Raw genomic sequence first — 26,896 nt, 5'->3', positions numbered from 1 at the left:
ATTTCAGGCTCAAACACAGCTACTGTGAGCGTTATCACTGTTTGTCATGATTGCTCAGTGGAAAAAAAAACACCAAATGGATTTTGCAATTATAATAGATTGTTTGGTCTATAAAATGTTAGGAAGATATCAATTAACATTTTCTCACAGTCCTTGGTGACATCATCAAATGTCTTGTTTTGTCTGAACAACAGTCCAAAAATATTTCATTTACAGTGGGAAAAAAATTAAGAATTTAAGATTTGCCATTTTTACGAAAGTCAATTATCAAAATGGTTGCTGATTAATTTTCTGATGATTGACAGACTAATTAATAAATCAACTAATTGTTGCAGCTTTAGACTTGACCTCATGTTGTGCAGCATTGTAGTCTTTTTGTTTGTTAAAGGTCAAAATAAATTTGACAGTATCTGCAGTGGTGGGATGTTGAGCGATCACAAGGTGTAAATCAGTCCCCGATTTTATGTCAAATAGAAAACCAGCAGTTGAGTCCTAGTGGAGAGAACTGCAGTTTATTGAAGACCACTGTCCTAATAATGAAACATCTGGTCATATATTTTTGATAGATGAAGGTGAACACTTGTGACAGCTATGGACTGTGCACTTTCACATGTCTGTTCTTTAGATCCCTCTTGGTTATCCACAGTGATCTTTTTTTCCAATGTCCCCGTCCACACAGCCTCAAAGTGTTGTCACTGTATCATCATGGGCTTTAGGTTTGGCATGAACCATGATGGTATGGGAAACGCCTGTGGCCCCCGCAGCCAGGAGACCGCCAAGCTGATGGCTGACCACATTACCATGAAGACAAACCCATTCATCTGGTCCGCCTGTAGCCGGGATTACATCACCAGCTTCCTGGAGTGAGTCAGCCTATCAGATATCTGCAACACCACAAATAATTTGGTAATTAGAGGTTTCAGATAAGAAAAATTCACTTGGATGTCGGTGTAACATTTTTGATGGTCAGAGAAACATTCAAGTTACAGATGGGTCTTGACAGTTGGAAAATCCTCTTCAGTTTAATTATCTGCTGCCTGTGCAGCATTTCAATAAAACAGTTTCACTTTGGAAATCCTCAAAACAAACAATTAAAACATTGCTACTTATTGTGTATTTTAATCTCCCTCCTTTTTTTCTAATGTTTGTTGTGCTTTAGCTCAGGTATGGGCTCCTGTCTGAACAACGTCCCCCCCAAGCAGGAGTTTGTGTACCCAACCACAGCCCCTGGTCAGGCCTACGATGCAGATGAACAGTGTCGCTTCCAGTACGGCATCAGATCTCGACAGTGTAAATATGCGGTGAGTGCTCTGTCCACACTGTCCCACTTTTCATTCACGTTTCAGCTTACTTTTCCTCTCTTTCTCATCTTGACTTGCTCTCCACTGTCTCTCCCTGGTACTTGGTAAAATGGATTAAATCCTTTGTCACAGTATTGGTAATTTTATCTTTCAGTATTTGTAGGATATTTTCTGTAAAATCAACTGAGAAAATAATTAGGCGAGATTGTCTATTTTTTTTTTTTTTTCACTAAAAATGCGAAATAATGTCTTGTGGTACATAGCATCCTATCGCCCAGCTTTTCTCACCCCAAATATTTTGCCCTCAAAAGCATCTCTCTCCTAATTTGCAGTTGTTGAGAGAGGTCATCGCAGTTTTAAGTCTTGTAATTATCACCTCCAACCCAAACAGCTAGAGTTCTCAGGTTCTCATGTGACTTTGAGATGGTATACTGCATTTTATTTTCAGAAGTGGTTGGTAGCAGGTTGCTCGTAATGGATTTGATTGGATTCTGCCTCTATAAACAATATAAATGTTGCACTCTCTTTGTGACGGATAATTATCACTCTGATTTATGTTCCTCTGGCTCTCTCCTCCAAGTCGGCGTCTCTGCGATGACGTGAGACATCTTGCAATACCATCGCTGAATAGCATCCACTTTATTGCATGGTCAACTTTTACGGGGCCAGGCTCAGAGCGAATGGACATCTGGAAGAGCACACTGCTTTATAGACTCATTATTATCGATACTATGTGGTCAGAGCATATGTACACAATAAAACGTAACCCATGTGTTATAGATATCGCTGTAGAGGGAGAAGAGGAGTCAGCAAATCCACCTTGCGTCTCTATAATGAGTTTATATAGAAACACTCTTGACGGGTTGTCTCATTCTTTGCTTTGTTCTTTCCCTTTTCTCACTTTCTCTCCGTCGTCTTTATTTTCTTTTCCTTTCACTGACACACTCACAGGAAGTCTGCAGTGAACTTTGGTGCATGAGTAAGAGCAACCGTTGCATCACCAGCAGCATTCCCGCTGCAGAGGGAACCATCTGTCAGACCAACACGATAGAGAAAGGTGTAAGTAAACATATAATAACTCCTTTTTTCTACATTATTCTTTTTTAAGGGTAGGGCATAAGGATGTTGCTGGTGTAGGTAGGATAGACGTTAGGTTGAGAGTTGTATTTGTTCATCTGGGATCAGTCCTCCTGATTTTTGCAAGACTTAAAAAGCAGCACATGTCCTCATGCTGACTCATCTTCTCTGACATGTTTTCCAATGAAAATATTTATAAGAGGAACCATTTTAAAAGGAAAAAAAATCATCCTGAAAGAGTTTTTTTTTTCTTGGGACTGTGAAGTATCTTGTATCTTGGTTTGTTTTGTTTTCCCTTTGAGATTATGATTGATATCATGATATTTGCTTCCATTAGTCTGTTGGTTAGCCTTTTTACGATGCCTTTCCACTGTTGTGGCCACCAGAAAAATTAAAATTAAACTTTTTTTTTGATGAGTCCTTCCTGTTATTGCTGTTGTGTATTTATGAGTATGATTTACTGCAGTGGTGCTACAAGAGGGTGTGTGTGGCATATGGGACTCGTCCGGAGGGCGTGGACGGAGGCTGGGGATTGTGGTCACCCTGGGAGGAGTGTAGCAGGACGTGTGGAGGTGGAGTCTCCTCTTCTGTCAGACACTGTGACAGCCCCAGGTAAAGGTCTCAGCTGAAATACATTATCAGTTTTGTGGCAGATGAAACTCAGGGTGCTAAAGCTGACTTCAAACTTTAATAACTTCAAAATGACTGGAATCTGGAATGGGAATAGGTCCACAGACATTGGTTTCTGCAAAAATGCATTTCAAAATTCAGCTGGAGTTAATATGAGGCTTCAGTGGTCTGAAAATCGAGAACGATTGAATCCAGTGTTTAACTGTGTCCTGTTCCTGGCAGCTGTGTCTACGTTTATTACCAGTGTCTTGTCTCAGCAACAAATCTACATTTGAATTTCATGAAGCTCCCCCTGCCACAGTTTAACAAGAAAATGCTCTCCAGGGAAATACAAAGAGGGAATTTTAAACAAGAAAAAGCAACATAATTTGTAAGATGCCTTTGTGATATAGCTAACCCAGACAGCTATAGCCTCATTAACTTCAGCTGAACTTTGAATGCATTTTTGACCAAAAAGAGAATCTGTGATTTTGTCTTAAGTGTTGTTGCTCAATGAAAGTATCACTTCTCTGCCAGTATGAAGAGAAGGAATACATACAACCTCCCATAACTCTTTGAATAAACTTTTGGCCACTTGAGTGTTGTATTAAGATAGACTTGAAAAAGTCTGAATTTAACAGTCATCACTGGGCTTTTCCAATCAGGGTTTCAAACCCCTAATTTGATGTAGGCTTGAAAAGGACATTGTGGGAATAAAATCTTCTATTTTTGTTCTGTAAACTTGTAGAAAAACTGGCAAACTATTTAGACAGTAAATTGTAGTGAGGCATTGATGCAATATGCTGGATCTTGATTTGTGATGATACTGGCCTTGCTCAATCGATGAAATATGGAACAGAAGTCCCCGATCCACATTAAATATTTAGTAACCAGTCTGATAAAACCCAATTTTAAACACATTCTAGATATATATAATAATACATATTCAGATATCTAACATACCTTTTTAATCGTGTATGAAATAATTCAGAGTCTGAGTCATCAGAAAACAAGCAGACTTGCTTTTGAATCACAGTCACCAGATCCATCATCTTGAATTGATTAAGCTGAGAATGAATTGACCCAAATCTGAGGCCAGCGGTGTTGTCTCCTATTATTTCTGAGCATCATTTTGCACATTTGCTTTGGCTCCATCATGTTTAAATTTGTTGAAAGTTTAGCAGAAGCAGCCATTTGATGGTGGCTGGCTCTGACTTCCTTTTCAGCTCCTTTTTTGAAATACAGAGGTGTTGTCGTGATGGTCTGTGATAAACAATGAAGCAATAAAAGAGACAGACGGCGAGATTGAAAACACCCTGATGGAGGCAGACAAAGCAGAGATCAGGAGCCAGCGCTGTGTGGTGATGTGATGGAGGTTAGATCTTGTTAAATTGTACTCAGATGTGACTGACTGGCCTGGTTCTCTTTGTGTTTGGTTGTAGGCCAACCATTGGTGGAAAGTATTGTCTAGGGGAGAGAAAGCGCTTCAGGTCCTGCAATATTGATGTGAGTATCACTACTCTTCATCATCATCACACCATCACCATCAATCGGTCAACACAACATCATTTACTTGATTTCATTTGTTTTGTGTTTGGTCATTGCACAGGACTGTTTGTGGTGAATGTACTGTGTATATATACAGTGTGTATTATATGTGTGTGTGTGTGTGTGTGTGTGTGTGTGTGTGTGTGTGTGTTACAGGAGTGCCCTGCAGGCTCTCGGGATTTCAGGGAGATTCAGTGCTCTGACTTTGACAGCGTTCCTTTCCGGGGAAAATTTTACACCTGGAAGCCATACAGAGGGGGTGAGTGACTAAACCTACTCTGTGTGGGTTGTGTGTGTGAATTTATTTGCGTCATGGTGTTCTGTAGTGCAAATGGCCTTAATATCACTGCCAACCAGTGTTTATTACAACTTGTTGTGATATTCATAATTTTTGGCCATCGGTTATGTTGGTTCCATTGGTAATGACAACATTGGCCCTCACTAAAGTAATTGCTGAGATCTCTATGGGTCACCAAGCAGGTGGGGGCATCAGAAATCCAAAAGTGTGAGGTAGTCATTAACCATAGAAGAACTGTGTACATAACCACAAGTGCAATAAGTCTGTGGTTCAGGACTTTACAACTATGAGTTGTAAATATACTGTTCACCTTCATTTTCTCGTTCCTATAAGTTTGTCCAACCTGGTAGTTTATTAACAACCTGTATGACAAGTTGTGATTCTTCAACTTCTTTGCAGTGCCATGGCACAGGTACTACTGATAATTTTTTTTTTTTTTTTTTTTTTTTTTTAACGTCTAAGGGGTAATTAAAGGGGATTTAAAAAACACAAAGCCTTATATCTATACCAGCTACTAACAGGCCATTACATGCGCTAAAAAAACTAAACCCCAGTGAGCTTGGCAATCTTTCCATACAAAATATTATATCTGTTAGGTAGGTTAATACTGTAGAGTTACCTGCATAAACATATATAAACTAGTTAAAATTAGCCCCACATGGACCAGCTACAACTTTAAAACGCTGCCTACACTTGAATATATACTTGATATATGATACTGTACATTTTGCTGAACTTAACTCATAAAAACTTAAATTATAAAACAAAACAAAAAAAATATTAGAATTACTACTTATTATAATTTAACTTGGTTTTGCAATCCAACAACCTCACAACAAACCTCACACAGCAAGTCAAAGGAAAGTGTTTTTTCTCTAAAGACGAATTTACGAATTTTTCTTCGGTGACTGATACTAAATAAGTTGATGACATGAGACGAACAGAAGTCTGGAGACAGAGAGGAGGGTGTGTGTGTATGTGTGTGTGCGCGTTTGTGTTTATGTGTGTGTTTATGTGTGGAGTGAGGAGAAAGTGAATCGAAGCTGCAGACACTCTCCCTCCTGTCTGGCTCGCAGATGCTGGCTGCAGAGAGCCATGCATCCCACAATGCCTTGCAAGAATTCCTTGCTCCTGATGAACACTACACTGGACGTGAAAGATAAATAGTTTCAACGACATAACTGCCTTTAATCTAGCCCTCCAATAACATAATGGCTTACAGAGATGGCCGGCCAGCCAATTCCAACTTCAGGCAACAAGTGCTCCTTTCATCAAGTCAGCTGATTTTACAATGGAAATCCCTTACAGCTGTTAAAATAGGAACAGTGCCATAAACTCTGCCCTGCATTAAGGCCAGATCACACCGCCCAGCCCTTTCTCTGTCCTCTGCAGCCTTTCACTCTCCTCAAGTCCTCATTTCAGCTTTCCTCCTTTCACTTTTACCCTCTCACTCAGGGAAGAGCAGCTTCCTTTTTCTTTGTCCTGTCTGCTCTGGATGCCTTCTCTGATTTTATTTAGTTCACCATTATCCAATCTCTCTCTTTCTAGTCTGTGTCCTGAGACACTGAGAACACATACAGCCTTCCCCTCTCAGCTCAGACAGCCAAGGACAGTTCATTAAAAAAAGGTCTGTCATTTTAAGCATCTTTTTTTTAAACAAGCTGCTCCACATAGCTGTTCTCAGTCCAGCAGGCTTCACATTCAACCTTCACACTCCATACAACACACCCTGCAAGTTATGATACACACACACACACACACACACACACACACACACACACACACACACACACACAAAACTTGCTGCAAGCCATGATTGCCCTGCCAAAGCTAGGCACCATGGGAATTGTAGTTTTCCGTGGTCTGACCACTTTATCGTCTGCAAGCCCTGCCAGTGCATACTCTCTCTCTCTCACTTTGTCTTTCTTTCTCTCTTTCGCTCCTTCCCAGTACATACTGTACCTGCTTCAGCACTGCCAGCACAAACAAACACAGCCCAGACTGATGTCAACAGCCACTCAAATAGTGGAGCTGTTGGCGAGCTACACAGATGAATGAAGGATATATACTACTTGGCTAGAGAAAACATCTCTAGCAACTGTATGTGTGTGTGTGTGTGTGTGTGTGTGTGAAGGGAAAGAAACAGAGGGCAAAAAAAGAATGAAAGGATTAAAGGGTATACTCATGCACGTGCACATCTTTACACCACCTAGAATCAGTTGCCTGTATTATAAATGTCTGTACAGCTTATAAACCGTATTGTTGATTTAATTGCTGCTGCTGTCAGAGAGGTGTTAACCCCAGATGTGATCATTCACAAAACATTCCTGTGTGATGCCAGGGAATGGTTTAATGTCTCTCATGACCTGTCCTGTAACATCTCCAACACTCCTGATGTTGTCTTTCAGAATAAAGGTAGGAGCAAAGTGTTCATCAGATAGGCTGAGTTTTCAACCTATGCATGGATGATGTCTTTTCAAGTAGCAGTCCCTTCTGGCAAATGTCAATGTGTTAGGATACGAGTGTAGATTAGTGATAACGATATTTGGCAGGCTTGGACACATTTGTAAATTGACTGTGGGTTCCTTTTGGCAGGTTTACCAAATAGCTAAACATTTCGTTCCAAATCTGCTGTGACAGGTAGCCTGGCGGTGTGGTGCATGCAGCATTTCCTTATTGCTAAATATTTGAGTCCTCTAGACAATGTTAATGTACTGTCTACACATGTAACAGTGTGTTTCATTATGCATTTCCTTTTCTCACAGTGTGTTTATTTCCTCACACCAGTGGAGATACTAAACTCTTAACACTTAAACCCTTATGAACTGATAAAGAAATTATTTAACTAGAGCTTAAATGCTGGAACATCAATTCATTGATAAGAAATTAATGATTTTGATGTCACATTACGTTCATGATGATGGCCATTTTTACTATTCTCTAACATTGTCTAAACAAAGCCATAAATTGATCAGTAGATTAATTGTTAATGAAAATAGTCTTTAGGTGCAGTATAATGACTAATGACTGAATAACATTTGTCAGTCATTGCATTGGTTCTCAGGCTTGAATTTATTACCTGTTAACATAATTTGCAGTTGAGAGAAAATCTGTGAAATAAGAAAAATCATTTATTTGCCACAGTATGATGGTAATTTGGACCTCTGTGAAATGTGTGCTGTTTTTTATTTAAATTTGTAATTTTTGCTAGTTTAGTTTCAGTATAAGTATTTCTACATCTTTCTGTGAGGTCAGTCTGCGACTCTAGCCACTGTCTTGCTGTACTGTTTATGTATGTTTACTTGCATTTATTGAGGCAGAACAGTAGTTTTGTGTCTGTGGTTATATAGTCAAGGGGAAGCAGAGACCTAATCACATTCAGCTGCTTGTTCTCTGGTTTGTCAGCACTGAAAAACGTTTCCTAGTCCCCTGCTGTCTCCTCTCTTGTTTATTCTGCCTTGTCACTCTGCAACCTTCATTAGGGAAAACAAAGACTTGCAACCAGTTATACATGTTAATATGACATACCTTCTTTTTTTTTAACTGCATACTTCATCAAATTGTGTCTGTGTGTCCAGGTGGTGTGAAGCCCTGCTCTCTTAACTGCCTGGCAGAAGGTTACAACTTCTACACAGAGCGTGCTCCAGCTGTTGTGGATGGCACACCTTGCCGAGATGACTCCCTGGACGTGTGTGTAAATGGAGAGTGCAAGGTGAGATAAGAAGATTTAAATGTGTCTGTATGACTGCGCTGACAAAAGCTGTGGCCGGGGGTATTGTGTTTTCAGGTTGTCCATTCGTCCATTTTTCCCATTCTTGTGAATGCGATATCTCAGAAATGTCTTGAGGGAATTTCTTCAAATTTGGTGCAAACATTCACTTGGACTCAAGAATGAACTGATTAAATTTTGGCGGTCAAGGGTCAAGGTCACTGTGACTTCAGAAGACATGTTTTGACTATAACTCATTCAAATAATTCATACACTAATTACGACACAATTTAACACAAATGACTAATATGATAAAAAGAAGACGTGATAACATTATATTCAACTGGTGAAAGGTCAGCTTCACTGTGACATCATAATGTTCGGGCCATTATTCAACACTGTAACTCAGGAACAGAAGCGGAGATTCCTCCAACTTGACTGGTTGGTGGAGACATACATATATAGACATACATATAATAATTCTCATTTGTCTCTACACAGCGAAGCAAACGTTTGGTTGAAGTGCAAGCTGTTATAGTGTACTGTATGTCCGCATGTGAGCAGACAGTTTCAGCTGAAGCAGCAGAATAAGGAATCAACACAAGACTGTCTTCAACTGAGATAGTATTGTTTATACTCGCTCTCTAGACTCTGGACAGCTGCCACTGTTCAGCTTACACACAGGCTGCTGACGATCATCACTATCAGCTGCTGAACTGAAGAATTATCGTAACTTTGGCAGCACTCTTAGATTCCCATTACTGATACTCTCTCTTTAATCCTGGCTGTTAATGAAAACAAAACTTAACTGCTGTTCATATTGATGTAGTGGAGACCACCTGGAGCTCCAACAGGTCCCTGGAACCTATGTTGACACCCACATGGCTCATTTGTCAAGGGATGTAGACAAAAAAAAAACCCTAATAGTAATGGCACACAATTTACGGGGTTGGTGTTGATTCCCAATCTGTTGTTTTTGGATATTCTTCTAGTCTAAAAGTAGTAAGTTGAAGTTTTGCACACGGAGTAAACGATGTAAGCAGAGACAAAAAGGAGAGGCAACAACTTCAGGACAGCCAGCTTGTTGTTTTGTAGAGAGCCAAAAATGTTTATTTTTTTAGCCCCTTCACTTTATTTTAAGTGTCTTATAGACTGTGGAGCTGAAGGAGGATGGAGATCCTGGACTCATCCAAAAAGAAGATTTTGTTTATCAACATCCCCTCTGTTCTCTCCTCCTCCTTCACTGCTCTCTTTTTCCTGTACTCTGCTCTGTTCTGCTCTGTAGGAACTCAGTGACCCTCCAGCTCAGCTGTTAGTCTGTCTGCACTGCAGGCTGGCTCACTGCAGTCTTATTATCTGTCTCTCTTTTCCTCATTCCCCTTCTAACTCTACATCTCTCAGTTCCACTAATTTTCTTACTCTGTTTCTCGATATTTTCTTTCTCTTTCCCTTCTTCTTTCTCTCAATTTTTGCTTTCCAGTCAGCACCTCTTTCTCCCTCTCCCTCTCCTCTGTCGTCTCACCTCTCATATATTTTATGCACACATAAAACTTCAAACACACTGTGGAGAAATCTCTATCTCTTGTTTGCAGCCTCATGCTGGCTTTGGTTCAGGAGTTGGCGTCTGACAATAAGAGAGAGGGGAGAAACAGGGAGACGGGGAGAAGTGGGGGAGGTAGGAAAGGGCCTACGAACAGATGGTCCAGTTGAACACAACATGCTGCTGCAGACGAAAGGCATGTCTGCTAGGGACACTTTCCCCGGATCTGTTGGACAAAATATAGTGTGTACAAAACATTAGCAACACCTGTTCTTTCATGAAATTAACAGACCACAGAAATCCAGGTGAAGGCTACATTCTCACAGGGATTTCACCTGCTGATTTGTCTCAGTTGTAAAGTATAAGGACGAATCAGAAATGCAACATAAACTTTGTTGGTAAAAAAAGCTTTTCTTGCTGTTGGTCTGTCATTTCCAAAAAGAGTTTCATGCAGACACAGTAAAATGTTGTGTAAAATACCAGAAGCCCTTGAATTTCTTCAGCCATGTCATTGTAGCAATTATTTACCCGAATCCGTGCATTCTTATTGAGGCAATCGTTATACTGATTCCTTTATACCTAATACAAACTTAGTTATTCCTGTTAGTTTTTAGGCAAAGTAATGTAAGACCAAGACAGATCCGTGTATCATCTGTTCATCCAATTATTTCTTTCAATCTGGAAAAATGAAAAAAAAAAAACATTTTTTGTTTTTTATGTGTATCAAAAATAGAAAAGTCCATATAACAAATGGGATTTTTCCATTTTAGATGACCTCAAATACATAAAAATGAAATGGGGTTCCAACTAACGACTGTTATTATCGTTTATTTTCTCGATTAATCGTTTTGTCTGAAAAATGTCCGTTACAATCCCCCAGAGCGTGGAACAACATTCACATTGCTTGTTTTGTCCGTCAAATTCTTCCAAGATATTCAGTTTCCTATAATATATGACAAAGAAAAAGCATGAAATACTAACATTTGAAAGCTTGAGCCAGTGAGTGTGAAACAATTGAAACAATTCAATTGACTAATTACAGATTGGGTGAAATACTGAATAAATGGATGATTAACGGACCAAGGTGAAGTTTGAAAGTCAGTTTTTGAAGCGACAATGTGCCATCTCACACTTAACTTTATATTCCAGCACCGTAGTATCATATGGATTATATATTGTCCTATTGGTTCAAATTAGCTCTAAGAAATACTGTCTGCTTGTAGAGACAACGGGCATCCTGCTAGTTGTGACCTTTCATCATTTTAGATTTCAATAACTCACCACTACCACATTACAAACCCACCAGATAACCACAGAGCGAATCACAGTTTCAACTATGGATTTAGTTTTGAACTGTGATCTAATCCATGTAAAAGTAATAATAAACTTAAGCCTCATTATCCCTCTCTACAATAAGCAACTGTCATATGAATATATGGGAATGAGAGCAGTTGCCATTCATTTTCTGCACTTTTGTTTAGCTTTCGTTCACTGTTAAAGAGTTTGAGTAAAACCACCTGCTTTGCTCATCATGAAACTTATTTATGTCGACAGCTATGAGTTTAGCAACCTAAGAGCATTATGTCTGCACAGGATCAGAAAGCACATCTGGACTTACCATCTGATATTTCTGTGTTTTGGAAAAGTGGTCTGGAAGACATTAGAGGTAATCCCTCAGCCCGGCCTCTGACACCTCTCGACTTACTGACTGTGCCCCTTCACCCATGACCCTGAGTGACCCTGCAGCTCACTCATTTCTCCCTTCTCACAGCACGTAGGCTGTGATCGCATCCTCGGCTCAGACGTTCGTGAGGACCGTTGCCGGATCTGTGGGGGTGACGGGAGCAGCTGCATGTCTGTGGAGGGGCTCTTCAACGACTCGCTGCCCGAAGGAGGTACAGAAATACAACACTCAAGAAGCACTTCTTTCACTCTCCCAGTCATCTCATTGATTAACTCTTTGGAACTGCTGCCACAGACGTTTCTGCACATGTAGGTGAAGATTTTGATGTGTCCTATCTTCATTAGCAGGGGTGAAACAAGGTTTGATTTTTGACTTCAGCATTGAAAGTATATTCTGAGAATCAGATTAGGTTAACGTTAGGCATTCATTATGAGAAGTTATGCAACATAATTGTTCTCTTGTGTCAAAAATGTGCACATGCAAGCTTTGGATTCTGATACTTTGGATTGTGAATGCATCTTGGAAAGCTGCCTCGCCAAGTGAGTTAGGATACCCCAGATATTCAAAATGTATCATGTAATTGTCTGCTCACATGCAAAGCAGCATACTGTCACAGATATTTTTTTGATAAAGCCAATAAAACTCCACATAGCTGCAGAACAGTCATTTATCTCAGCACCTGTTTTACACGTTTCTGGTGAATTCTTAGAGAAAAAAGCATGTGCATATGCAGCAGTTGAGGGGTGATGCAGACCAGATTTGAAATTGGTATTATCGATAGGAACAGTCGCTATTCTTGTCCATCACCACGTCTACATCAAGCAGTTTTTAATTTCTATTAACAAAGTTAATAAATCCCTGGTTTCTCCTTGAATGCCCTGTTGGTTGGCCTTAGAAAATCAATAGTCTGTCAATATAGTCTTTGCATAGGGTTGTCAAGAAGATATACTTGTGTATCATCTGCATACAAATGAAATTATATGTTGTGGCTAATTATGTGACCAAAGGGAAGCATGTAAATACAGAAAAGAATGGGGCCCACAATCATCCCTAGAGGTAAACCACAAAGAGGTTTCCTCTCAAAGACGCCTTTTGAGCTAAACCACTTATTGTATTTATTTGGGATCATTATAATTGGAATATTATAACGGGAATATTATTATAATGGTTATAGTAAATCGATTGAATAAAATGGTATGATCGGTAGTGTCAAATGTACCTGTAAAGTAAAGCAGGATTAAGATGGAGCAAGGCCAGTATGGGCTACTACGTGGAAGTCATTTCACACATTTGGACCTTTAAACAAAGGTTGACACATCTGTAGATTAAGATTACACTAATACCTCATATATAAACAAACAAATACAATGAATTGAGCTCAATATCATATGCACAAATCATTTTCTGAGCCAAACCAAGACCTCTAAGAACATGAAGACAAACTCAGAGCACATAACGAAGAGCATATAAATATAGACAGTGGGGTCCAAAAGTACATATACATACCATAAACTGTATATGCGTGCATATATTTATCCACCAGCCAACCAGGGACACGTGGCGGATAGATTTAGGTGAGGTCCGACCAGTGTGGCTTGAGGTCCAGCTGCCGTCGTATCTATTCTGGTTACATTTCCCACCACAACACCAACTCCAGAGTCTCTCACCCAACTGTCAACACCACTCACCCCCTTCCAGGATTCCTCAGAGGGGACACACCCTGAGCAGGCAGCCATGCTTTGGACCACAGTGACCAGGCCAGTCCGTCAACCCCAGCTGAGGTCTCAAACACCCTCAAAATATCTGACATTATCACTGGACTCAAAAAATCAGTTAGTAAGGCTGAAGTTGAAGTGTAGGCTGTTTGGTTACATGTTTTGTGATCTGAGGATTTTATCATAGTACTCCTCATAAGTTTGGGGAAATTGCTAGAGAAAGAGATGCAGCACTAACTTATTTCCTAGTATGGGTCAAACTCAAAAATACTGGCTCCTGCAATTTTGACCATGCAACTAGATAGTGTCTTAATTAAACTTTCCCTGACTAATAAAGGCTTACGTCCTTCTAACTCTACACCCACAGTTTGTAACTCAGGCTTTTTGTTTAAAATGTGTTGTGTCCAAGCCAAAGCCGAGACACCACCGTAGGGTTATTTTCTCAGATTTTATAAACTTCCCTCCAGAGCCACGGAGGACATTTTACATCTGTTTTCAGAGTTTAAGTAGTACTGCTCATGACAAATAAACTGATCTTTATATGTAAAAATAGTGGAGTACCCCTTAATCAGCTGCAACCCCAGAATGTGTTGCAGAAGTTGGTCACAGCCATTGCAAGCAAAAATCAATGATGTCATTTATAGAGCTTCTATAACGGTCCCTGGTCTCAGGGTTTCCACAGGATTTTGGAGCCTGCCTGCAGGGTTTACTCCCAGTCATAGCATTAGTGAGGTCTAACACTGATATTGGGAGACAAGCTGTGGATCGATTTCATCCTAAGGGTGCTTGATGACGGTGAAGTCAGGTTTCAAGGTATGAAGACATACTTTTGGCCATGTAGTGTATAAGAGGGTTGCAACTAACAATTAGCATTATTGATTAAGTTGCTAACTACTTGCTAACGATTGCTCTATGAAACATCAGAAAACTGCAAAAATGGCAATCCTACTGTCCTAGAGCAAAAGCTGTTATCAAGTAATGTCTTGTGTTGTCTGACTAACAGTGCAAAAGTCAATCTACTATAAAAAAAGACTAAGAAAAGTAGCAAATTCTCACGTCAAAGTTTGATCCGGCAAATGTGTGGGATCACCTTAAAAAAAAATGACTTGAAAAATGGTTAATCGATCATCAAACGAAACGATTAATTTTCTGTCGATCAGTCGTCTAATTGATGCGGTTCAAATGAATAATTTCCGAAATGTTTTTTTGCCAATAAAAAAGAAACTCAGTTCACTTGTGTTTACACTTCACTACAAAAGTCCTGAAAGTCTGACTCAGTTGACTTGGTCACAACTACATTACAGCCTGGTGTCATCTCTAACCAAACTCAATCCCCAGGCCCAGGACTGCAGGCTTATTCTGGCCACAGGCAGATTCATGACTGGCAGAATCACTCAAGTCATGTCTAAGCTTTTAATTTCTCTGAACTCCTAAAGCCTTAACTTAGCACTTCTCGTCTCTGCTTCAGTTATTTAAATATGGTCTACTTTCTGGCACAGCAGGCACCAGTGCAGACCTGAGTAAAAGCTTATGCAGTGAGACAATAGTACCGATGTATATCGCCCAAGAAACCTTTTATCCTCAGCTCTGATTTTCTGATCCTATAGTTAACTAATAACATTCTCCTTAACCTTGCATAGAGTGTTTTATGATTGAGCCAAACTAGCCAAAAGCTACACTATGATATGATAGGAAAAAATCTTAACAACCAGAGTTTCCCCCATACCAGAAAAGTGACAGTTGAAGTTTCATAAAGATGCTCTGTTATTTAATTCTCGCTATGTGCTCTCAGCTTAGATGCAATAATGTCCCTCTAAGTCTCTTTCCATCTGTCCAGCCTGTGGCTCTGCTAGGCGGTGAGTGGTTACTGAAGTGTCATGGGCCGGGGGTTTACAGCTCCTTTGCTCTGTTAACAACACAGATCCTCTGATTGTTAACAGAAGAACCTCACACTCACACTTCTGCTCCGTCTGTGTGTATCTGTCTGCGAAGCCAAAAACCTCAAGCTCTGTCCCTCTAATCTTCCACACCTCCATCTAGAAACCCGGAGCAGGGTTAGTCTGACCTCTCAGAGCTCTATGGAGAGGTCACAAGCCAAGCCTCTCCTTTCCTCTTGTGGTCAAAGCACTGGAAGGAATTATTTTATTCCTCCATTATTTTTATTCCCTCTTCGCCCAGTGAGGCTGAAGTTATTTACAGGGCTGCACAGCAGAGCAGAGCTGAGAAAAGCAAAGTGAGGAGGGGAGGAGGTGAGATGAGCGTAAAAAGAAAAGGGACAAGAGACCAAAACAGATGGAGGGAATGGAGAGAAGAAGAGAGGAGAAGCCGGCTCTTGGCATCGTTCTCACTCTCTAGCAAAGAGCCGAGCCGAGCAGCTGAGGCTGGCTGCCCAGGAATGCAACTGGAATCTGAAGCCTCTGCTTAGTCCATTGGCGTCCCACAGAGCTAAACACTACTTATGAGTCGCTCCCCTGATCCCCAGTGAATAAACCTCCTTCACCTTGCTTTCATTTTTTGCGTTTGTGTGGGTCTGTGTGTGTCTCAGGTTATGAAGAAGTGGTCAGAATTCCTAAAGGATCAGTGTTCATCCACATACAAGAGCTCAACATCTCCCTCAACTACCTTGGTAAGATGATATTCAAAGCTAACTTTCAGTATAATTGCCTTTCAAGGGAAATAGATAAAGAAATATGAAACCTATGACAAGAACCACAAAGCTGCTACTATACTTATTAACCTTTTTATGTTATATAGCAATAAGATGTGCCCGGTTGAATGTCTTAACCTCGTCTGGAATACTCCAGCATTTTGGGAAATTTGTTGTCTTACCAAGAGTTTGATAGTTAGATCAATGTCAGTTTAATATCTCTGCATTCAATAGGTTTTTTTCACACCAGACTTTTTGACTTGTTATTGCAAGAAAAGCACAGGTGCAGAACTACTTCAGTTTCAGTTTTCTGGGGTTGTTCTTTCTGGCCCACTGTCACCACTTACTGGGACACAATAGAACAGAGCCATCGTCAGTGTTATTAGTAACACCTGTGCTTTTCCTACTATGACAAGTCAAAAGTCTGTTGTGAAAAAGGCCTGTATCACTGAAATACAGGCCTGTTCAAAGGCTTAGGGCACTCAAAGTAAAGTGAGGATGCTTTCAAAAATAATGGCACAAATAGTTTATTTTATTTATCAGTTAACTTCTTGCATAGTACAGTAAACAAAAAAAACTTAATCAAATCATTATTTGGTGTGACCACCGTTTACCTTTTAAAACAGCACCGGTTCTCCTTAGCATACTTGCACACAGTTTTTTGAATGCAGCAAATATTGTTTATTGACATCTGCCTGATTAAAAATATCTGCCCTGAAATACACAGAAGTAGCTCATGATGTGTGTAGTCTAAATTATGCTACATTTATGTCATGTTGATCAGACGATAATAGACCTCTCTCACACCAGACAGGCATTTCATTTAGATGAGCTAGTTTCAGGTATTTCTGGTGTTGTGCGTCCTGGCTCACTGTAATGGCTTACAGGGATGTTTGATGGAGAAAAATTAGTTTCACCTGTGCTTTTCCTGCTATGACCAGTCAAGATGTCCACCATGAAAAAGATCTATTATGAGTAGCCAAGTTGGAAAAATAGTTGACGTCACGTCTGCGATATCAAAAATTTCTAACAGCTGCAATATTTCCCACTTGGTCAAATTAACTACAGAAGCATCTACAAACTGGTGACAAAGCCACCAACACAGGTAGTTGCATCTAAATAAAATGCAGCCAATTCAGTTAATTTACACTGATTTTTGAATCTCTTGTTACAGAACCTCAACAATGTAACACAATAAAATTAATTAATTTAAGGTGTTAAAATGGTGTGACCACAGGGAATGATGTGAGAATGTTCCCAAGTCGGAGTAAAAGGAAGTTTTCCTGTTCTTCCCATTCTGCCGACTTTGCTCGAATGCAAAATAAGCTTAAACATTGTAGTGGGAAGCAGTTAGCCTAGCTCATCTTAAGTGCATTACAGCAACTCCAAAGAAGAATTGTGTTTGTGTATTTTACAGGACTTCAGAGGTAGTAACTTTGCTGTCTTTGCACAGTTATATAACTGATGTATTGGTTGCTAGCCTGCTAGTTAACAAGATACAAAATGTAACTAAAAAAGTTTTGGAGCCGTTGTGCAGGATGTTTTCTCAGGATGCTAGAGCCTGCAGGATACTTTTTTCCCCCTGCTTCCAGTGTTTTGTCCTTGCTTGGCTGAATATTTTTCAGAGGAATGTTGACCTGTGTTGTCAAACAGTTTAGGCCTGTGATCATCAGATTAAATGATGCACACCTGGTATTTATTAGCCTGATCATTGTTAAGGAAAAATTGATGCTTGAAACTGCAAATATGTCTCTGTCTGTTTTTGGAGTAACTTTACTCATATATATTTAAAATATCAGTGGCTATAAAACACATTTCACAAACTCCTGGTGTTAGTCCTTTTAAGAAAAAATATCCAGTTAGTGCATGTATTTGTTCCTTTTACTTTACTGTCTTCATTCAATGTCCCTTTCCTCTCTGTCCCAGTGCTGAAGAGTAAAGGTGACCAGTATTTTATCAATGGGAAACTGACCATTGACACACCGCGCCGGTTTGATATCGCCGGCACCACCTTCCACTACAGGCGGCCCACTGACGGGCCAGAAACTCTTGAAGCTATGGGGCCAACAAACATAACCCTTATTGTCATGGTAAGAATAGAAGTACAGTGCATTTTTAGACTAAACAAACCCAAAAATAGGTTTTAAAAAGTTTCGTCATCTTGCGGTGTTAAATGTTTGGACATATATATGTATAGGTGCTGGTGAGGGAGGAGAATCCAGGGATCCACTATCGTTTCAACCCCCCGCTCAACAGAGATCCTCTGAGCGGCTTTGCCTGGCACCACACGTCCTGGTCACGGTGCTCAGCTCTCTGCGCTGGAGGTAGACACACAACACCATTAAACTGATGTCATTTAAGAGGAAACTGCATGGAGACTTAACCTTACCGGAACCATAAACATTACCACGACATGCCTAACCCCAAGCCTAACCCTTACATTACACTAAAACCAATTGTCAACCCTAAAATTAAAGGGTTGGACAAGGTTTTTTTCCCAAAAATATGTGGTTACTCTCAATGATGTGATTGTGTAAACAGATTTATAACAGATGAGGTAAAGTTCTGGGTCAGTTTTTTTAGATAAAGGTGAACAGAAATTTCTTGCCATACATATTAGTCAATTATTTTTGTTTTGATTTGGTTCATTTAAATTTGTTCAAAGACATAGTTAAACATTATGCGAACTACACTTTTGTATGTTCTTGTTGAGTCTAGCACGTAGCACACATCAAACCACATCAAACCACAACTTAATAATTTTACACCCTGGTTTTTGTATGGATGAAACAACCAAGATTTTGCATGTTTAGTGATCTTTAGAGGCAGATTTTTACAACTTTGGACAGAGCTAAGCTAGCAGTTTCTCCCTGTTTCCAGTCTTTGGGCTAAGCTAAGTGGCTCCTGGCTGTACTTTTTCTCACAGATAGGAGAGTGGTATCAGTCTTCTCATCTAACAAATACAAGCCTGTTTCCCACAATGTTGAACTGTTCCTTAAGGGTGAGTTTTTGTATTTGAGGCCACATCGTCCACAGTGGTTGTATATATTTAATTTATATAAGAACAGCCTCATGTATGTGTTATGAATTACATCAATCATCTCCCCCTTTCTGTCTCTCTCTCACATGGATGTACAAACAACATACATATTCACTAACACACACATACAGTGGTCCATTAAAAACACACAGTATAAATCCTTGCCGTAGAGTATCACTGACCCAGAGAAGCCACCATGGGACTGGAGTGTTTATGGAGTCCATGTTGAAGCCAGAGGCGTTTGAGCAGCTCACGGGCTCTGAGGTTTTGGAGATACCACACATAGCCAATCTCCTTTTTCCTCTCTGGCCTTTGTGAGTTAATGATCCATGTCGCTGCACCTGATAAGAGCCAATTTTCCCCTTTGAGAAATAAATTCTTTCACTTACCATTACGTGGAGTGAAGGATGTGAACATGGAGGATAAATATTTAGTTTACAATTTTTTTAAGTGGGCATACTTTTGTTTTTTTATTTTTTGTTCTTTTCTAATATCCTTTGATGAAATCAAAAGGTTTAGAACCTTGTTATATTTCCATAAATGTCTCGGCACAGCTCTAGTGGAATTGTAAGCGGCTACAATCCCCAGTAGGTTACATAAATGTTGTGATAATATAATTTATCACAGTTTTAAATCACACCGCTGCAGTGTTATACAGACGGTAATAGTATTCAAAGTGCAGTGTCTCTAATGTGGCGATCCAGAGTGCAATAAAATTGCAGTGAATAAAATTTAGCTTTTTGAAAATGTTGCTGTCACTTGTGATAAGCAGAATTACTCATCAGTGTGGCAGGTCAAAGGGTTCAAAACTACTGACATGAAGAATGAATACATATCATGAAGACTCATGTCTTAATGTCCTTGTATAACTCTGTTTTACATTTGTCTCGGGTCATCTCACCTGTCAGGTGCGCAGATCCAGCAGGTGGTGTGTAGGAAGCAGGCAGATCACTCAGTCGTCTACAACCACTTCTGCGACAAGAAGAACAAACCCAAAGAGAAGAGGAGATCCTGCAATACTGAGCCGTGCTCCCCAACGTGAGTTACCTCTTGTTGATACAATTTTCTTAATGTTGAACACACCATTTCTTGATGAGTTTGTATCTTTCTTGTTGCATGTGAGTGTGTGCGTTTTTTTTATTTCATATGTATTGTTTCGCCAGTTGTAGTTTTCAGTTCATGGGTGGGTTGTCTGTAGCCTCTGTTTGATGAAATACCCTTATACTGATGGTATAATGATATATGAGTGACTTGATTTAGTTGTATCAGTACAGTGCAGGTTTCCTGCTAACAGTCACACCTGGGTAGTAATGAAGGGATGAAAAGACTGATTTCACCTTTACGTACGACTACACACGATGCATTAAAAATGAATCAATTAAACAGAAACTAAGGGTCCAACTCCTCTCTGCTTCTAGCTGGTGGACAGGCGAGTGGTCGGAGTGCAGTCGCAGCTGTAACGGCGGCCTGCGGACTCGAGAGGTTTTATGTAAAAGGAGGATCTCTGTGACAGAGGAGAAAGTCCTGGATGACTCAGCCTGTACCCTCCCACGCCCCTCACTCACTGAGCCCTGCAGCAACCACAGCTGCCCCCCTGAATGGCTGGCCCTGGACTGGTCAGAGGTAGGCGCACATCGGTGGTCTCCAATCATGCATGTGCTCTGCATGCACTCCTGCAATGTTTTTAGTCAACTTGGGGATAAACTTGAACCAATACTTGAATTTTCTGAAAAATTCCTCTCAGATGAAGCAGTAGTTTCTTTTCCAGATGAACCTTACAAACCCAAACGTCTGCCAGGAGAAAGTAAGAGTACCTTAACCATGAAATACACAACAGAGGCACAGAGCAGACAAATACATCATACTGAATATGCTGTTTCAGTCATAAGTACATACTGTTACACTCATGTGAGAATCCCCTAACCTATTCTTAATTCTGACCATTAGTTTGAGCAGTCTGGAGGAGTAAAAACTCCCCCAGTGTAGTTACACTTAGGTAAAACTAAATGTTTAAGACTCTTGTTGACTCTTTCTTGTGTTCTTTAACTACAAAAAGGCTGAAAAGTATTCCCCTCATACCCTATTTTGTTCCTGGAACTAAACTTTGTTCTCACAGTTCGGGATGAATTGAAACCAAATTAAATGGTGTCAGAAGTGCTGCAGTGTTCAACTTTGTGAGGAATTATGTCCAGCTGACTTACAGGAACTTAGCAAGCTCTTGACTTTGTTTCTTACACGACTGCTGCCCTCTGCTGAGTGGATTAAGAATATGTCTTTTTGAATGCTTTTGACCGCAGTGACCCCCTGCTGCACCCTCCCATCGCCCCCATTTCCCTGCCCTCCCACCTGATGTTTTCCCTTTTTTCCCTCCCTGTTTCTTCACTCTTTCTGCAGTGTACACCCAGTTGCGGACCTGGATACAGGCACCGTGTGGTCCTGTGTAAGAGTGGGGAAAGTGGTGACACGCTGCCAGAGTCCAAGTGCCCCAAGCATGGCCGTCCCACCTCCAGAGTGCGCTGTAATCTGCAGCGCTGCCCTCCCCCTCAGTGGGTGACAGGTCCCTGGGGAGAGGTGAGAAAGGCTTTTGGTTTATTCTTGTTCATAATCATGGTTATAGTTATAGTGGGACATTTTTATACAAATCAGTGTCTGTTTTGTACTTATATACCCAGTTCAAATGTCTGTATGTTTTATGTGTTGTTGTGTTTCAGTGTTCTGCCAAGTGTGGTCTGGGTCAGGAGATGCGTTCAGTTCAGTGTCTGACCCACACTGGCCAGCCATCCAATGAGTGTCTGGAGCATCAGAGACCAGCAGCCATGCAGCAGTGCAAGAGCAAATGTGACCTCAGTCTGCCCATCAGTACAGACAACCCCGAAGGTCAGAGGATAAAGAGCAGTCCTTATAGTCCATATTTCATAGAAACAACAGAATAGGAAGATTACCCACTTAGAGGTCTCATTTGAACAAAATGGTCATGCTCAAATTAAGATTTTGATTTTAAAATGCCCTAATTTGTAGTCTAAAATTTTCTAATTTCTGAGGCATTCAGGGAAATTATTGTGAACTGGATGCCATCAAATCAAATTCAACTTTAAAATATCTAACCCCAGAGTCAAATTTAGTAAAGTCTGCTCAGATTCTGTATATAGCTTTTGTTATTATGTTGTCGTAATATACAAAATGTTGAATGTTAATATACAATTTATTGTATATAACCCAGATGCACTGTTTTCTTGTCGGTAACAGACATCAAATAAAATTGTACTAGTATATACATACATACATACACACACACATATGCATATTATTATGTATAAATGGTATAGATGATAATAATAATGCATTTATTTGTATTTCCATTTATTGTGTGTGTATGTATATGTGTGTATGTAGTGTATATAAAACACATTTGAAATAAATAAAACATTGGCAAACATAGTATTACAATGCCTTAAAAGAAGAAGGTGGAATTATATAAATACAAATAAGAATTAGATGAACATGAATTTCATAAAGCTTGAAGTGAGAGTAAATAAAGACCAGGATACAGACTACATGAAAGCATGATTAAAAAGGTGAGCATGGCAGATGTTTATGGGAAGGCACCTACAGAATATTAAAACATTTTCATATATTGCATTGAACCTTTTTTTATACAATATGTGAAATATCTGATTTTCTCAAGCATCAAGAAGTTAATTAATAAATTCTTTAATCCACAGGCCATATGTCAGAGGATCTCAGGAAGTCTTTGAGCAATAAAGGTTGATAAAAGTGACTAATTTCTTGATATTTTGATTGAAATCCTGCAGTGTTTCTAAAACATCTGCTGTAAAAATATATCACTCTAATGCCATAATTAAATTGTTTCATGTGTGTCTCCCCTGCAGAGTGTAAAGATGTGAACACTGTGGCCTACTGCCCCCTGGTGCTCAGGTTCAAGTTCTGCAGCCGGCCATATTTCAGACAAATGTGCTGCAAGACCTGCCAGGGACACTGACACCATGAAACACACAGCATCCATCTTTGGGTCCTGTACACACTCACATACAGTAAGCCTGAAACCCTCCCACTGAGCCGTGTAACAGCAGCCCTCACGCTACCTCTGTCAGAGGAGTGTGAGATCTAACTGGGATGCTGTCAGACTGACCTGGTCCTGTAACTGGTCAGAGGGACCTTTTCCAGCCAGAATCTAGACCAGACCAGACCAGACGCTTCTCTGGGTCGAGCTGGGCCAAAACAGCCTGAGCTGAGTTTATACATTCCACTGGAGGGAGGGCTGCTGAAACCTGGAGAGGCAGAGAGAGGGAGAGAGTAACTTTCCTCCATCGTCTATTAGGATGAACCCTCTCTCTCTGTCTCTCTAAACGATCTCTCTGTTGTAATATTTTGGTGCTACTTATATTTCACTTTGGCCGCAGGACTGGTCGCAGTACTCTTGAGTTTGTCTTTGCTTCAGTGGCCTAAATTTCTTAAACCTGTATGTTAACAGGTGGTATCTGCTTAGTTATGAATTATAATAAAAATCCACTTTGTAAAGAAAATGATTTTCCAGATATCTTTGCCCATGAAAAGGAATATCTTATATCATGAAATGAAAGATTTGTCTCTATGTTATCTGATAGTTGTTACTTGACCGCGATGTTTTCTGCTATTGCTTTGTTCCGTATCATCGTATTCACCAAGTTCTCGCTGTTATTCATCTGGAGTATGAGCAGAGTTTGATTTGCACAAAGTGTCAGCAGTCAGAGGACTTGTGTACTTTATGTTTGTTTTGATGTGATTTGACTTGATGTCTCCATGGAAGCTATAACTGTGTCACTGCAGTGAACCTGCCATAGTCTTGCCATTTTGGTTAGTTTGCTTACATGTTATCACCTCTGCAGTAAAACAGTGCTTCATGTTGCACGCTGCCTTTAGCAATGTGAGCAAAGGCAGGGCTCACATCACCAGGACATTTTCACATTATGGGATGTTATATTGTGCTTTCACTGCGGACTGTGGCATAAAGTTTTCTTCAAAAAGGAACTTTAACAGCTCAGCTCATTTTCATTATCTGAAAATCCCTCAGCGTGGGCATTGCTGTTGATTTTTTTTTTTTTTTTTTTTTTTTTTTTTTTTTGGACGGGGGATTATTTTTGCCACATGTTACCACTTACTCGCCAGTGCTAGTAACTTTTACTGTGAGTGGAAATTCACAGCACAGTGAGACACAGTAAGTCAGCTCTGCCAGCAGGAACAGGCCCAGTGCGGAGGAGTGAAGACCTCTGACTGCACTGCTTTCAAAGAACGTTTTATAGTCAGAGCGCTAATCTGAGGATGGATTTACACACACATAAAATATACACACACATAAAATATCTGATTTCTATGTGGCACAGATCTGGTTTATTCATGGCTGGCTGCATTCACACTGCGGAGAGAAGATTTCTACCACACAGTTTTCTAAATTAAAGCTAATTTAAAATTATCTCCCAGTGTGTTAATTTTACACCTGCAATAAATGATTATTTTGGGTGTTTGGGAAACAAGTTGTGAACACAACATTGACACATTATCACCGTTTAAGTTGATATAGTGAACTTGTTAGCCAACAGCTGCTTATTTACACATCCAGCAGTTACAGAGCAACTTAATCATTCCTTTGGAGTCATGTTTGTGTCTTCCTGGTGAATGTGATCCCAATATTTCTTCTTTTTTTTAGCTCTGTTTTTGTTCTCCATCAACTCCTGAGGGAAAGATATGGTTTTTTAGCTGCTAAAAGCTCCACTGTGTTCACAAGCCAATTGCAAACTATGTCTGTTTGGTGCTGAGCAAGTAGTGTACAGTGGCTTTTTCAAGCTTTCTCTCTGAAAACAGCTGCCTGAGTGGTGAGAGTGAACTAAAACAGTGAGGTTGTGGCCAGACAGCTAAAGAAAGAGCTGAAACCTAGTATCAGGCTCTGTAAAGCGAAGGACAGCTGCAGATGTGGGTGACGATTCATAGGTAATGACCCCTTTCACATTGTCACATTGTTTTCACATTTGATCCATTATTATAAAAAATATTGATTATTGCTGCTTTAATGGATCGACACACTCAGCGTACAGTTGGGTGCCGAATTCTCTAAAAGAATCTAAAAATCATCAGCAGGACAGCACAGCGGTTAAATGAGTTATTAATGCACAGATATTTGGGGCAGATGTTTTCCCTCAGTGCGCAAACCATCCTTTCCTGTGTGAATCCACGTCAGCTTTTTTCCTTTTAAAGACAGTGATATGATTATGTGCTATCGTACAGGAAAGATGTCACCTGACCCAAAGTTGTGCAGCACAGATTTCATTGAAGAGTTTTATTGACATCATCTTTAAAGATGCTGTTTTGGCTGTTTCTCCATCCTGCAGAGAATATTTTTAGAAATACTGCCTCAGTCTCTAATGAGTCACCAGGTCTGATGGCGTCACTGCGACGTCCACTGTGCTCTGAAGTCCGCTGTGGCCGGACTCTTCACATATGTTCACACTGATGACAGCTGAAAGCAGCTCCACTAAATGTCACATAATTTCATTGTAAAGAGAGGAAGCTACAGTGTGTCTTTATGGGGAGTATTGTTGTTCCATTTTGTTATTGTGGTGCTTTGGTTTGGATTGGTGCTATTAGTTCACTGTTGTTGTCATTGTTTCTGAATTATTGTTTTAACAGTTTAATTATTCAAAAATCAGTTTGAGCCTTTTGTAATAATACCAATCTGCAGAGCTGGCCTGAGGTGTAAGAGTGCAGCTGCTGAGGACCCCTCACCCACCAGGGGCCCTCTTTGAGTTTACCTGCCCATCTTTATCATAACTTCCATTCCCCGACTTGGGTAAAGTAGCGAAAGTGCTCCTAAAATGCAGCTCACAGAACAAATTTGGGGGTTATATGACAAATACTGTAAAAAGTTATTGGGGTTCATTGTACAAAACGATTTCCAGGTGCTCCGATAATTTTTGGAATTAAAAAAAAAAAAAAATCTTACTTTGTAAACATAAAAAATAAAAAATAAAATTTAAAGGAAAAACAGACTTATCTTCCCCCAATTTAGCATTTATAAGCAGTAAACAAACATTTAATGGACGTTTTATAACACTCTATAATGTGGTTGTGCACAGCTATAAAGGCATTTTTAAATGTTTATTCATAGTACACTAGTAGTCTGCCTGGACAGAGACAAGGAGTGAAGTGAGAACCAGGCCTTCTGAGTTGTCCAAAAAAACAAATACCTGGCTTCAGTGGCTGGCACGTGCGACGTCTTTTAATTGGACGTCAGTTTTTGTCTGTACCACACGCCTTAAGGTGAGAGCCTCTTACTTAACTTTATGTTAATCTTTATTGTCCTATATGAGGATATGTCAAGCTTGGTTTTGCCAACTAGGTTGAGTTGAGTTTATTTTGCGAACGCCGTAACAGTCTGCGTGTAGCGTCACAGTCTGCGTGTAGCGTCACAGTCTGCGTGTAGCGTCACAGTCGTAACGTAGCTAGCGCTGCTGTGGGACGACGTTTAACGTTACTAACGTACAGTGGTTGAAAATAACTAGGTACATTTACTAAAGTATTTAAGTACAAATTTGAGGTACTTGTACTTTGCTTGAGTATTTCCATTTTAGGTTACTTTAAACTTCCACTCCATTGCATTCCCGACGGAAATATAGCTCAATATACTCAACTACATTTATTTGGCAGCTTTAGTTACTTTTAAGATTAATATTTACC

At 40.0% G+C, this 26,896-nt stretch overlaps 1 protein-coding gene across 2 annotated transcripts in view; it reads left to right on the top strand.

Annotated features, from left to right (window-relative positions):
* Positions 1 to 26,157, top strand: part of adamts10 (ADAM metallopeptidase with thrombospondin type 1 motif, 10) — a 51,794-nt gene extending 25,637 nt beyond the window's left edge. Inside the window, exons 11-27 of one of the 2 annotated variants that reach the window (XM_023394601.2) lie at positions 717 to 863; positions 1,160 to 1,301; positions 2,253 to 2,360; positions 2,845 to 2,990; positions 4,430 to 4,493; positions 4,692 to 4,794; positions 8,412 to 8,545; positions 11,854 to 11,977; positions 16,027 to 16,107; positions 18,055 to 18,218; positions 18,326 to 18,452; positions 20,077 to 20,206; positions 20,587 to 20,791; positions 21,563 to 21,739; positions 21,880 to 22,045; positions 22,891 to 22,932; positions 23,059 to 26,157. In XM_023394601.2, coding sequence (XP_023250369.1) covers positions 717 to 863; positions 1,160 to 1,301; positions 2,253 to 2,360; positions 2,845 to 2,990; positions 4,430 to 4,493; positions 4,692 to 4,794; positions 8,412 to 8,545; positions 11,854 to 11,977; positions 16,027 to 16,107; positions 18,055 to 18,218; positions 18,326 to 18,452; positions 20,077 to 20,206; positions 20,587 to 20,791; positions 21,563 to 21,739; positions 21,880 to 22,045; positions 22,891 to 22,932; positions 23,059 to 23,168 — 2,170 coding nt within the window. In that variant the 3' untranslated portion in view covers positions 23,169 to 26,157. The remainder of the gene's footprint in view (positions 1 to 716; positions 864 to 1,159; positions 1,302 to 2,252; positions 2,361 to 2,844; positions 2,991 to 4,429; positions 4,494 to 4,691; positions 4,795 to 8,411; positions 8,546 to 11,853; positions 11,978 to 16,026; positions 16,108 to 18,054; positions 18,219 to 18,325; positions 18,453 to 20,076; positions 20,207 to 20,586; positions 20,792 to 21,562; positions 21,740 to 21,879; positions 22,046 to 22,890; positions 22,933 to 23,058) is intronic. The other variant, XM_023394602.2, reaches the window with a different exon arrangement.
* Positions 26,158 to 26,896: the final 739 nt, after the last annotated feature.

The sequence above is a fragment of the Seriola lalandi genome, unplaced genomic scaffold (genome assembly GCF_002814215.2).
Source record: "Seriola lalandi dorsalis isolate HSWRI2012SDOR001 ecotype SW California unplaced genomic scaffold, Sedor1 jcf7180002054949, whole genome shotgun sequence".
Classification (NCBI taxonomy): domain Eukaryota; kingdom Metazoa; phylum Chordata; class Actinopteri; order Carangiformes; family Carangidae; genus Seriola; species Seriola lalandi.
The sequence above is the reverse complement of the archived record's forward strand: the minus strand, read 5'-3'. Positions and strand labels throughout refer to the sequence as shown.